This window comes from Musa acuminata, chromosome BXJ3-1, assembly GCF_036884655.1.
Source record: "Musa acuminata AAA Group cultivar baxijiao chromosome BXJ3-1, Cavendish_Baxijiao_AAA, whole genome shotgun sequence".
NCBI classification, from domain to species: Eukaryota; Viridiplantae; Streptophyta; class Magnoliopsida; order Zingiberales; family Musaceae; genus Musa; species Musa acuminata.
Genome location: NC_088349.1, coordinates 9,850,269 through 9,862,911, shown reverse-complemented (window position 1 = coordinate 9,862,911; position 12,643 = coordinate 9,850,269). Strand labels below are relative to the sequence as shown.

Sequence of the window (12,643 nt, the reverse complement as noted above, 5' to 3'; positions counted from 1 at the left end):
GAACGTCGGCGCCATCTGATCCGACCGTATTCATATAAAAAGCTCCTCTCCCCCCGTACCGCGCTTAGGGGAACAGAGACGACGGAGAGGAGCGGTGAGATGGCATCATCGGAGATCGGGCTCGCCTGCGAGCTGGGCGGCGGAGGATGGGATGCGGAGGTGACGTCCATCATGGAGCGGATTCGGTCGGCGGACGTGGGTAACAGGATCCAGGCGGCGAGGGAGATCCGGCGGCTGACGAAGACATCGCCCAGGCACCGGAGGCAGCTCTCTGGGGCCGTGGGCCCCCTCGTATCGATGCTTCAGTCGGACAGCCTTGAGTCCGGGGACGCCGCTATCCTCGCTCTCCTGAATCTTGCCGTCAGGGACGAAAGGTGCGACCTTTAATTCTTTGACATCAGACCTCCGCTTCTCTCGATGCAATTTCCAGCTCAACCTATGTCCTAATCAACAGTAGGAACAGCTTTATCCTTATCTCTTTTTCTTCTTCTTCTTCCTCTGTGTATAAATTTTGTACAGCAATCACGTCTTCTCTGTTCCTTTATGATGGGATGACGGTAGAATCTTATGTCCACCTTTGTGCATTCGGTTGATGCCCAAGTTCTTGAATGACCGCTTTTCTTATGTACATTTCTCTTCTTGAATGACTGCCGAATCTTATGTCGACTTCAGTAACACTTCATTCTTAAGCACATTGCTCTTATTATCCCAAATGCGTTGGTTTTCTCACATTTTAGATCTGTGTTTGCAGCAATAAAATCAAGATAGTGGAAGCTGGTGCACTCGATCCCCTCATTCATTTCTTGCAATCGACAAATTCTAGCCTCCAAGAATATGCCACTGCAGCTCTCCTTACCCTCTCCGCTTCATCCATCAACAAGCCTACCATCAGCGCCTCTGATGCCATCCCCCTCCTCGTCAGAATCCTCAGAGATGGAAACCAACAAGCCAAGATCGACGCTGTCATGGCTCTTTGCAATCTTTCCACAATCCCAGAGAACCTTATTGTCATTCTGCCACTCCAACCCATTCCTTCTCTGATATGTTTGCTGAAGAGCTGCAAGAAGTCGTCCAGAACAGCCGAAAGGTGCAGCGCCCTCTTGGAATCACTGGCGAGCTTCGACGAAGGACGGACTGCTTTGACAGCTGCAGAGGGCGGAGTGCTGACAGTGGTGCAGGTACTCGAAGAAGGGTCGCTCCGCAGTAGAGAGCATGCCGTGGGAACCCTGCTGACGATGTGCGAGAGTGATCACTGTAGATACAGAGAACTCATTCTCAAAGAAGGTGCCATTCCCGGTCTACTCGAGCTCACCGTTCAGGGGACTCCAAAGTCTCAGGTGAAAGCTCGGTCGCTGCTTCAGCTGCTGAGAAGCTCTCGCCACGAGAGGGCCGAGTTACAAGCAGACGCTCTTGACAGCATCGTTTGTAACATCGTCTCCAATATTGACGGTGATGATCAGGCAGGGAAGGCAAAGAAGATGTTGGCCGAGATGGTTCAGATCAGCATGGAGCAGAGTTTGAGGCATTTACAGCAGAGGGCTTTTGTTGTGCGCTCCGAATGAACCCCCACTCCTCGGTGACTGCCCTGCAGACTCTTCCAGATGACCGTCTTCTTCGTTCTAATTTGTCGGTCGATTTCTCTGATAGGGAATAAATGACATAGAACTAGTGTGCCAGTCCAGGCCGCTGGTGGTATCGGGTGACTGGTGAAAGTGTCGATGTATTGTTTTCGTATGTTGTCTTCTACCTCTGAACTGTCATCTCTGTCAAGTGTTGATAGAAGAAGAAGTAAACAGGACATGCTCTGCAACACATTGAAGAAGTAAACAGAAGTCAACTCGAAAGTTTGACTTAAGCTTTGAAGATGGTTTCAAAACCTCTCGATACGACACCGACACCATAAGATCTCAGTCGACTCCAAATTGATATATTTTAACGTAATCTTAAACTAACAAGATGAATTTTTATGGCTACAATTTATTTGAGATCTATGTTTTTTTTCGTATGTAATAAATATGTTAGGATTTGGATGTGACTTGCATGAAAAAACGATGCAACCACCTTTCTTGGACAGACGATGGTGGTGGAAAATGACATGTTTTCTACTGTTCTCTTCTTCGTCGTCTTCTTCTCCATGAACACAGCTGTTGGTAGGCGATGAACCCAACTCTCCTTAGCCATGACTGCTTGTTGGTCTGATCACGCCTGCTCGAATTGTAGCAGACGTGGTTTGTCTCCCAAACGTCGGTTAATTGCTAGACATGCTCTTAGTGGATTGCCTTTCATGCCCTACACATGATTGTGACCTAACACCTACCTTTCAAACCTTCAATTTTTCGCTCGAATAGATTCGGCGTGAGTATTTTAACTCAACCAAATATTAGACCGACAGCATTTATATATTTTTTTATCAATCATGTGTAGATTCTAAACTTGATTTGTGAGTTTTTCTTAATTCTCTATCGAAAAACTTTGGTATATAATAATTAAAATCATAATTTTTTAAAAAAAATCCTACATATAGAAAATTTTCATATTTGAATTCATTATCCTTCGAGTAATTTAAGTTTAAAAATCTAAAATTATTAATCAACCCAATAGTATAACATAAGTTAATATTATTAGGGTTGATAAGTATTTTTAGGAATCCTAATCATATTCATATTAGTTGAGAGAGTTCTAATTAGATTGTTCCTATATAAATATATATTTAGTTTTAATTTTTTGGAGAGAGAGACAAGACACTTTACAGGTGATTTATGTGAGAATGTATATATAAGAATAATTATATTTGAGTAATGATAACTTAAAAATCTTGTAATTGATCTCATATATTGAAGAATTTAATTGAGATATAGATTGGAGTTACTAATTCACTTAAATTTAAATTTAAAAATATAAAACTATTAATCAACCCTAATACTATAACATCAGTTAATATTGTTAGGGTTGGTAAGTATATTTAGGAGTCCTAATCATATTCATATTAGTTGAGAAAGTTCTGATTAAATTAGGATTGTTCCTACATAAATATATATTGTTTTAATTTTTTGGAGAGAGAGATAAGACATTAAGAGATAGTTTATAATAATAGTTGAGAAAAAAAATTACTTAGATTTATGTGAGAAGAATATACACAAGCGTACTCATGTTTTAGTGTGAATAACTCAAAAATCTTATAATTAATCTTATATATTCAAAAATCTAGTTTTCTCCATCTATATGGGGTTAAAGTAAAGTAAATTTTGCATCAATTGTTAGGTATGTATTTTGAGTTTTTTTTTTTGTTTTTGGTTTTTCTATTCTCTCTGCCCAACAAATATATCTTCTCCTAGACTAAATAAAATTCATAAAAAAATACAATTGATAATATATAGATACTAAAAACCTTACAATAGTCCTACATTAGCTATCTTAAAAATCAGTAAACCATACTATTGACTGTGATAAGCTTCTCTCCTTAGTTAAGAAAAAAAGAAAAAGAAATTTGGTCAAACATTTGGCACCACCTTAGATTGCATTGACAAGTTGACAAGGGGAAGCTCACATTATTAGATCGAGGCCCATATTGAGGAGACATTGTTCTACATAAACTACATTTACCACGTACGATAGAAAAGAAGATTCTCTCTACTTTCTATGTGGAATGTAGCGCACCTCTCATGTGCCTTGTGGACCATACATGGTTGAATCGACTACAGATATGCATTGCTCATCCCCATGTGCCTCGAGAGCCGAAATGCTTGAATGCAGTACTCGCAAGGATACATATGAACCAAGAATAAACCATACAGTCGATTCTTACAAGAAGTATTGCATTCCAGAGATGCTACGAAGGCTAACATACTTTACCATCTTCCCCTGTTTTCTTAAAGAAACTTTTGCAACACCGGCCACCTTCTCCTCCATCTGTTTCCTATCATAAGAGAGGGGGAGAGAAGAAGCATGAAAAGTACAGGGAGTGGAAGAACTTTCCTGCGCTTCTCACATGGATGCGTGAAACCTACGAGAAAAAGGACGTAAACTATACTAAATAAAAACTAAGCACATCATCATTCCTAGCATGCTGATGACGATCTTTCTGAGAGAATATTTCTCGAGAGGAGGAGCCACCGAAGCCGACGGCGGCGACTTGTAGTAGTACCAAGGGAACCATGGCAAGATTGGATTAGGAGGGGGCGGTGTAGAGAGGTAAGGGTAATATCCCTGCGGCGACGGCGGAGGGTAGTTCCAGTATCCCGGCGTGCCCGGTGGTGGAGGCGCGTAGCCTGCTGTCGGCGTTGCCGGGGCTGCCGGCGGCGGTGGAGGGCAGTTAGTCACTGATGTCGGCGGCGGCAGGCACGGGTAGGGGCATTCCGGCTGGGAATTATCCCACGAGGCTGACGTCGGAGGTCTCAGGAATAGAGCGAGGAAGAAGAGCAGAATGCATTTGGTAGAACCGAAGAGCTTGCACAACATTGTGCGTGGGTGTCAAGAAGAAGAGAGGGAGAAATGGAAAAGGGAAGGAAGAAGGAAGAGGAGGTGTCGTGCAGTGTAGGAGGGGATTCCGATTGGAAGAAAGTAGTGAATGCTTCTTGTCTTTTATTACGAACTTGATGGAGTTAACTCTCCGCCGTGTTATATATACAATGGACACCCTAAAGCTTTAGCTTCTCGAGTAGGTAATGCATGGTAATAATATGCATACAGTCGGAAAGGAGCGTAGCGTCTACGTGGGGCATGTTGGACCAATTATTAGAGATGATGATGGGTGTCAAAGCTGGTGGCTTGTAGGAAGACTTGGAAACAAAGCTTGGCAGCTTTCGTGGTAAATAAGAACTCAAGTTCAAATGCGATGGCCTGTTCCTCTTTTGCTTTTATCCTCTCCCTTTTTCTATCGGCATCCGTCTGTCATTGTTCGCACCCACCACATGCACACAGATTATACATATCAAAGGAAAACCAGATGGATGATGATCTACGGAATCATATCACACATGATGATGGAATTTGGTGTGGTTGATTACTTCGTCATGGCAAGGACAAAACACAAAACGAAATGAAGTGATGTACAAAACCATCCACTGTGGGGCGTAAGTTGACTTGACATCGAGGAAGGAGCGGACTGCTTGAAATGGCTAAGAGAGCGGATTCCTCACGCAACTCTACCATAGTCTTCTTGCAGCTGTCACGACTCTACCATTGTCATACATTTTGACCCGCAGGCATTTACACACTCCGTTACTCGAACTCCTCAAATCTCAGTGTTGAAACTCATACTCTATAGCTTCAAAATATGATTGTGAGAGTGAGAGTGAGAGAGAGAGAGACCGTTAGGAACGATGAACTTACAAGCTTAAATTCTAATCGGTTCACAGAGCATGGATTTGGGAAGTACAATTAGAGGGAGACAAACAATGGAGAGGGGACAACAACAGGCTTATGTATATGTACTGCATACCCTATAGCTTCACCGGCCTATATGTATATGCCCCTACAACCACATCAACGACAGCGCAATTGCTACCAGCGCCGGGAACCACGACATGCAACTCCGACGAGCCTCTGACGGGAAGTAATCCGGATCCACTGGATACAGCTTTCCCGGTGAGCCCAACCAGTAGTATGGCGGCCATGATGATGGTGGTGGCCGCTGTGGCATCGGGGGTGGTGGACAGAATGGTTGTGGAGGATAATAAGGCACTGGTGGTGGCGGCGGCGATGGTGGTGGTGGCGATGGCGGCGGTGGGCTTGAGTAACCACAAGGGTACCCGCATGGATTGCACGTGCACTTCATCTCCAATCCTCGTTCTGTCCGCGACACGGCAGCTTCTCCCTGAACGTCCGACGCCGAGCACCCGATCAACATGGAAACCACGACGATGATGACTGAAACAATTGCTTGGAGTAGCGGTTTCCTACTTTGCAGGTGCATCTTTCTTCGATATGGATACCTCTTTCTCTTCTTCCCTTCCTCTTCCTTCTGCTCCTCCTCCCCTCCTCACATGTTTCTTTGTAGTCTCCGCAAGTAAGATGGTGCCCGGAAACGTGTGGATATGGGACTCTCCTCCCGTCACTTCTACTTTGTTTTGACTTGGGTGAAAGACTCCGCACGCGGTCTATGCCACTCGATTAGATGATGAAGAATGAGGCCCCACAGTCTGCGATCTTTGGGACCACGGAAGATTCTAGGCCTTCCGATGGTCCAATGGTAAAGCCAGCGGCGACGGTGAAAGCCATATCGATCCATCAAAACCATACCTTTTGTCGAAGCCGCTGTAAGATTAGCCGCTCGCTGCCGCTCCCTAACGTCGAATCCTGCTGTTAATTAGTGCTGTCTTAGTTACGTAGTTTCCAGTAAAGTGCCATGTCTTTTACCACGAGGAAGAAGGACTAAGATATTTCTACCTTTGATCGTAGCAAACATTGACTAATCTCTCGTCCTTTTCTTCTTCCTTTTGACTGGTACATACACTGATGTGGAACTCCAAGGTCAAGTTAATTCTCTATGCTTTGGAAATTCTTGCCAGTTCCTCTCTCTTTGATTTGCCAGAGAAAGAACTTTTACTACGTTGAGTCAGCTGTAAAGGCCAAATCATGTCTTCTTAGAAGTCTATAGCATGTCTTCTACATCGAAAAACACACATCTCTTTTATGATTGTGATATATTTGGAGGATATCTTTTCCTATGATTTATCATCAAAGCTATGGACAGAGACAACGAATTGCAGGATGATCTGACCTGTGAACAACCCCATCACGATCTCTCTTGCCGGAGGATCGGAAGGAGCATTATTATCTTCTATAAATGATCTTTTCAGTTCCATGAACGAAGGGCAATTAGTGAGAACTTGGAATCTGATTAAGCATGTTGGAAAGCTAAGCTCATGTTGGTTGGGTGTATCTATCACTCGAGAGAAGGGAAGCGATGGAGACGAGCCACCCACCAGCTGTTGTTAATGCGAAAGGGCTGCACAAGAAGATATGGAGTAGGGGAAAGAAAAAGGAAGCAGGAAAACAAAAGCACATTGTTCATTGATGGAGAAAGGAAAAGCAAAGCCAACCAACCCACCGAAGTGTTCCATTCACAAAGCATCTTTAGGCCATTCCTTATCTTCTGCACCATCATGGGTGCATCCCCTGCTCTATGCCAACTCCTGCTGTCTCATCTTTTTTCCTAATGACACAATTGCCTAATGACTTGGAAATCCTCAGTGCGAAGTAGTCTATGAGAGGAGTTAAGCTGCATGACAACTAGACGTGCACTTCTAGTGATGCAAGCTCAGTAAGTATAGTTGTCTGATTCTTGAGGCTACAAGTTTTCAGACATCAAAACTATACAAAGAGTCAATCAGCGGCTTCATGAAATCCAAGAACAAACGAGGAACATGATTGATTCACTAGCGCAGGTCCTAACTTTGAGAACACAACAAGGAAGCAGGAGACAGACAGTCTTGGTGCCTAAGTTGCCACATTAGTAGCAATATGAAGAGCTCTTTTGAAGAGAATTCACTGCCAATGTCAGATCTCTATTGCAATTAGTATAAGCTTCTGGAAACACTTTTCTGAGGTCTGATTCATGTGCACATGGAAACTTGAAAATGCATAGGAAAATCAAATGGATTGGATAAAGGAACAAATCTTGCAGAGTCCCAATACAACAAGATCAGGTTTTAATCAGTGTTCTTTTGCGACAACAGAACACCCCACACTAACATCGAACATAATCGACTTTTCTTTTGATGAAGTGGACAGTTCATAATACATACAATGACAATTTGTCAGTGTCAGCCACAGATCCATTGAAGACCTCATTCTCTTGTCTGCATATGCTAGAAGACATTCAAATGCGAATTGATTGATACGATTCATGGAATGGACAAATCATATTTATGTTGTCTAAATCACCCCCGGAGGTTTTACTGGTGATTCAGTCATGCTATATGAACAGAGAGCTAGCAATACTGTCGTTGTTCATTTGGCTTGGTAATCATAAGCACTACAACCGATATAAGAATTTTGTAGCATTATCGATCAGAATCCTTTGATTGCAGATTCGGATTAGTATGTTGAAGTAGAACAAGGAATATTAAGCACGGTTTTGTGTTTCTTATCTCTGTTCAATAGCAGAAGCAGTCCGTGTTTAATCGCCGATGCTAGACTTAGTACTCTTCAATCTCCAACACAGAGAGATGAATACGAAGTCAGAGACATGGAGCAAAGCAGAAAAAGGTGAGCTCGAGGCTGCATAAGGCACAATAGAGAGACTATGTGCAGTGTACTGGCAAAGAACAGCAAAGCTCAAAGATCATGTAATTACGCTTAACTTTCCACAGTCGAATGAAATTTGAATGCTGGTAGCTGTCAGAAATTATGTACTCTTCTCAATAATCACCATGGATCCAAGAATTACTGGAACATTCAAGCCTTCTCAGGGAGCGTTAGAATCAGGTTTTATGGTGGCGACAGTGAGCAAAGTAATGGAACAATATATATCATCAACTTGTAGATAAGAATTTTGATAGAGTAGAGCGCATATGACGATATTGACTTCATTACATTAGAGTTGAATCAAGTTAGCCAAAACCTGACATAACACCACATGATTAACCAAAGAAGGAACTTGCCATTGCGGCCCACAATAGAGATAACGTAGAGAACAATCTCAAGGAAAAGTGGGAAAGGAGAGAATCTGAAGAAGATTTGGAGACAACGGCAAAGCATAGGAATATATTCACATATCAGAGTTGGAAGACCGCTCTCTTCTCTCCATTCAGTGAAAAACCACACCTGGTGCGTTAGGTGCTTCACTTTTTCATCAGATTCCTGTTATTCATCCATTTAAAGAGCCATTTCATCAAGCTCTCTTCTACAGAGTTGAGGAAGCAAGCCACACTCATACAGCGAGAGAAACAGAGAGAGATGGGTTGCTACCCTGTCGGCAAGATGGTGTGCAAGGTACTCCGGATGTGCAAAGGTATTAGATATCAATCGATGTTAGAAATAGATGTTTCTTTCTGTAGTCAAATTGCGAACAAAGTAGTTCTAACTTCGTTGCCAGAGTAATCATATCACAGATGTAACAACATAAAACTTGATGACTGCATGCTGCAACCTTCAGATACGGCGATCTCCTTTCGGTGAAAAGATATCGCCACTTCTGATTTGTTTTTCTAAGACATTCTGTGCAAACATGAAATTAGACTATAACATTGGACAGGGAAACACAAACCACGCAGAGGCAACTGCTAATACGAGACTGATCTCTCTCATACTCCATTCCTTATGTTTTCACGCTTTTGTTTCCAGGGTGGAAGAGGCATGGAGTAGCCACAACAATGGCGGACTCACCACCACCAACATACTCTTACGCTGGAACCGAGGCGAAGCATGTGACGTTCTTCAGTGGAAGCCCTGTCGAAGCAGTGCCACCAGAACCCCCATTCTCAAAGCACAACCCTGAGGCCGTGATCTCCCCGTCACCTCAAGCAGAGATGGTCCAGCCCAAGGAACAGATCCGAGTCCGGCTCGCTCCTGAACCGGACCGACCCGATGAGAGCCGCACACCACCAGATCATCTCGACGCTTCACCCTACCCGACCCACAAAAGTTCCGCCCGTGTCCGGTTTGGTCCTGGACCGAGCCCTCGACCGAGCCAGCATGAGCCGGTTCCCGCCCATCCCGAGTCAGCTTACCGGTACGTAACGTCGCCGTTGCCGAGATGGGAGGAGGGGGAGCGGCGGCGGGAGTACTTCGGCGGCGAGTACCATTACTTTCCTACTCCTATCCGTGAAGGCATCTACCGCATTGCCACCGACGAGAATCGCCTCACCGCCATATTAAGCGAGGAGAACCCCAACGCTTGCAGCATCGTTTGACTGCAAAGCAAAGTTGCGTAGCTTTGGCCACAAATATGCTCATCCAAAGATGCAAGGTGTTGAGTTCAAATCTCGTTCTCTTCTTATGGGCTGAGAGCAAAACTATAAACAATTAATAGCCACCATGATCCTATAGATTATTGTGATGGGGGTTGGCATATAAAGATTGGAAGCACCTGAAGCCATAACATCGCAAAGACTTCACAAAGCCGGCAGAGTGGCGAGATATAATTACAACGAGCAAAGTGAGGAAGCCTAGCTTCTCCATGTCCTTTCTTATTTTGCTTCACGTACAAAAGGGATATCAACTAGCTAGAGGGATGGAGGAGGGATTGGACGGCGAGCAGAGCCAGCAACAGGAGATGGAAGGGAGACAGAAGCAACGACCCAGAAGCGGAGGATCCGTCGACGCGGCCATCAATCTGAGTAGAGCCGACGGCGAGCGGCATGGCGTCCTGTGAGAGCGAGCAGGAGGTCGGATCCGAGCTTCCGACGGCGTCAGCCGCCATGAGGACGCGGAGAATCGCGGTAGCGGACGGGAGGTAGAGCGTCCGGTTCCTGGAGAGGAGCCACGTCACTCCCATCAGCTGGCATTCCCTGCCATGGGTGGCGGCCTCCTTCCTCTCCGATCCGCTCGCCTCGCTGCCCTGCTGCTTTTTCGCCTTCAGCTGCCCAAATCAGTACAGTGCTCATCGATGAACAAGCAGTAAAGTACAGAGAGACAACAGAGAATGTATGTAGAAGCTTAATGCGTAGTCTTTTCTCATGTATACTGCCAGATGGAGTGGTAACCAAAAGAGCCCCTCAGAGCTTGTCTTGCAGATAACATAAGCTGTAGACCTGTAGAGCTGCAGGGGAAATTCTTATGTGGACCACACTGTCGTCGCAGACAGAGACTACACTTCTCCATTACTAACGCATTACATCAAACACTTGCGCTTTAGAAAAGGTCAAAAAAATGTAGTCGTCATGTTAAGCAGATATACGGAGGACATGCAGCGAGGTGAACGGTGAACCAAGTAAGCATTGCTCCTGGAACACGAACATGTGTGACTCAACCCTCATTTACTGTCAACTTGTGTTACCAAGAAAATGATCCACTTTCTTCGTGCCAAATCCTGAAGGATCCGGAACACTGGTTTATACGCTATATGCACGATTATCCACGCAGAAATGCAAAGCCAAGTTTGATCACAGTGCCCAGAGAGAGAGAGAGAGAGAGAGAGAGAGAGAGAGAGAGAGGCGACTCACCTGATTGAGGGACCGGAGGCAGCGACTGCACCCGGTGAGGCCAGGCTGAGCACAGTCGCTCTCCAAACGATGCCCGCCGTCTCCGGCGGGGACCCAGAGACCCGCCGCTGTGTCCGCCACGAACCCTCCGGCGCACGCGAGACGCCGGAGTCGGACGCCGCAGTAGCAGTAGGCGGCGTCGCACGTGGCGTTGGCGCGCGGGAGCGCCACCCCGCGGTCCCGCATTGCGCGCTCCACGCCGGCGGCACAAGACTCGGAGTCGTCTGGAAGAGCAGGGAGATCGTAGCCGGCGGAGGGCAGAGGGCGGGCGGCGACGGCGCTAGGAGAGTAGGCGGCGTAGAGCCAGGCGGCGAGGGCGGGGCAGCAGCGGGATCGGGAGGGGAGGCGGAGGTGGCTTCCGGAAGCGGAGGGGGAGGAGCATGCGGCGGTGACGGAAGGGAGAAGGTCGGAGGGAAGGTCGAGAGGGCAGGTGGCAGAGGCGACGTCGGACTGTTCGGGGAAGGCAGGGATGGTGACGGCGGGAAGAGAGGAGGAGACCGCCGTCGACGTGGCCGGGTGAACCTGGACGGGGGCGGGGTCGGGGACGGGCAGCGCGTGCAGCATAGAGACTCGGAGTAACAACAGAGGAACGAGGAGAAGGAAGAGAAAGGAAGACAAAGCAGAAGGCATTGTGCTTCTCAGTAGTCCGTCTGTTATCTCCCTCTTTCTTCGCTCTGGTGTTTCTTGCTTTCTGAGAGTTTAGACTCTCTCCGGTGCTCTAGTAATGCGCACTTAAACTTGTCATGGGAAATCAGTAGAGCGTTCTCCAGTCGCCTTTGGCTCTTCTTTTACGTGCTTTCAGCTTTCTTGTTTTGTCCCGAGGACATCGGAGACGGTGAAAGGGCGAAAAAGGCCAAACTCTGTGTGCAGAGCGATGCAGCATCAAGTCGCCGATATGAGCGAGGGTTGTAGCAGAATTTGAGGCAGATCGATGGTATACATGACCAAGTGAGAAAGACATTATTATTACAGAGGCAGCAGGGAAGAGACTGTGTTATGCATGGGGAGTTTTATGGCTATACTTCAATTGGAAGAAAGCTTTATCTACCAACAGTTTCTTCCCAAGAAGAAAACCTTCGGAGGATAACAAGACTGAACTGTACCTCATCAATGCATGACAGCTTGAAGCTTGAACACAGGACAAGGTGGATGCAACACCCAAGACCAATGAAGAAAGAGCCTTGAGTTAGATGACAAATCTATCGTGTTCCTGACTCCTATTTAATGTTGGGATTTATAAGTCAACAGTCATAATGTGATTATTGTTGACCCATGGCATGTAATTAGATTTATAAGTGATGATACCAACTCATAGTTGAGCTCCCTATGATGCTTTTAATGACTTCTGGGACACCCCCCCCCCCCCCTCCCTATAGTCACTGCTCACTTCTAGTGAGAGTTTTAACTTATGCTTTAGCCCATAGCATTTGTACTGGGCAAGGTGCCTGTGTGGAGCCCCCAATAGCACTCCTTTCTTTAGTGGGGGTGGGGGCTAC

At 45.8% G+C, this 12,643-nt stretch overlaps 4 protein-coding genes across 5 annotated transcripts; 2 read left to right on the top strand and 2 right to left on the bottom strand.

Annotated features, from left to right (window-relative positions):
* The first annotated feature begins 5 nt into the window (after positions 1 to 5).
* Positions 6 to 1,814, top strand: LOC135629757 (U-box domain-containing protein 4-like). Its single transcript, XM_065137641.1, has 2 exons — positions 6 to 374; positions 752 to 1,814. Exons 1-2 carry the CDS (start codon positions 100 to 102, stop codon positions 1,560 to 1,562), a joined length of 1,086 nt encoding a protein of 361 aa, XP_064993713.1. The 5' UTR covers positions 6 to 99; the 3' UTR covers positions 1,563 to 1,814.
* Positions 1,815 to 4,029: 2,215 nt separating this feature from the next.
* Positions 4,030 to 4,458, bottom strand: LOC103992315 (leucine-rich repeat extensin-like protein 1). The gene has a single exon (XM_009411962.3). It carries the CDS (start codon positions 4,456 to 4,458, stop codon positions 4,030 to 4,032), a length of 429 nt encoding a protein of 142 aa, XP_009410237.2.
* Positions 4,459 to 8,767: 4,309 nt separating this feature from the next.
* Positions 8,768 to 10,838, top strand: LOC103992325 (extensin). Of its 2 annotated transcripts, XR_010493190.1 has the most exons (3): positions 8,775 to 8,956; positions 9,289 to 9,913; positions 9,994 to 10,838. XR_010493190.1 is itself a non-coding variant. In XM_009411973.3 (2 exons), the coding sequence occupies exons 1-2, from the start codon at positions 8,902 to 8,904 to the stop codon at positions 9,855 to 9,857; spliced, it is 624 nt and encodes a 207-aa protein (XP_009410248.2). In that variant the 5' UTR covers positions 8,768 to 8,901; the 3' UTR covers positions 9,858 to 10,838. The 2 variants fall into 2 exon arrangements, 1 of the variants encoding a protein (XP_009410248.2); XM_009411973.3 differs by having other exon boundaries at positions 8,768 to 8,956; positions 9,289 to 10,838.
* LOC103992336 (uncharacterized GPI-anchored protein At4g28100) lies at positions 10,069 to 12,388 on the bottom strand. The gene is made up of 3 exons (XM_009411993.3): positions 12,251 to 12,388; positions 11,109 to 12,007; positions 10,069 to 10,525 (listed from the first exon to the last, which is right to left on the bottom strand). The coding sequence occupies exons 2-3, from the start codon at positions 11,775 to 11,777 to the stop codon at positions 10,166 to 10,168; spliced, it is 1,029 nt and encodes a 342-aa protein (XP_009410268.2). The 5' UTR covers positions 11,778 to 12,007; positions 12,251 to 12,388; the 3' UTR covers positions 10,069 to 10,165.
* Between the last annotated feature and the right edge of the window lie 255 nt (positions 12,389 to 12,643).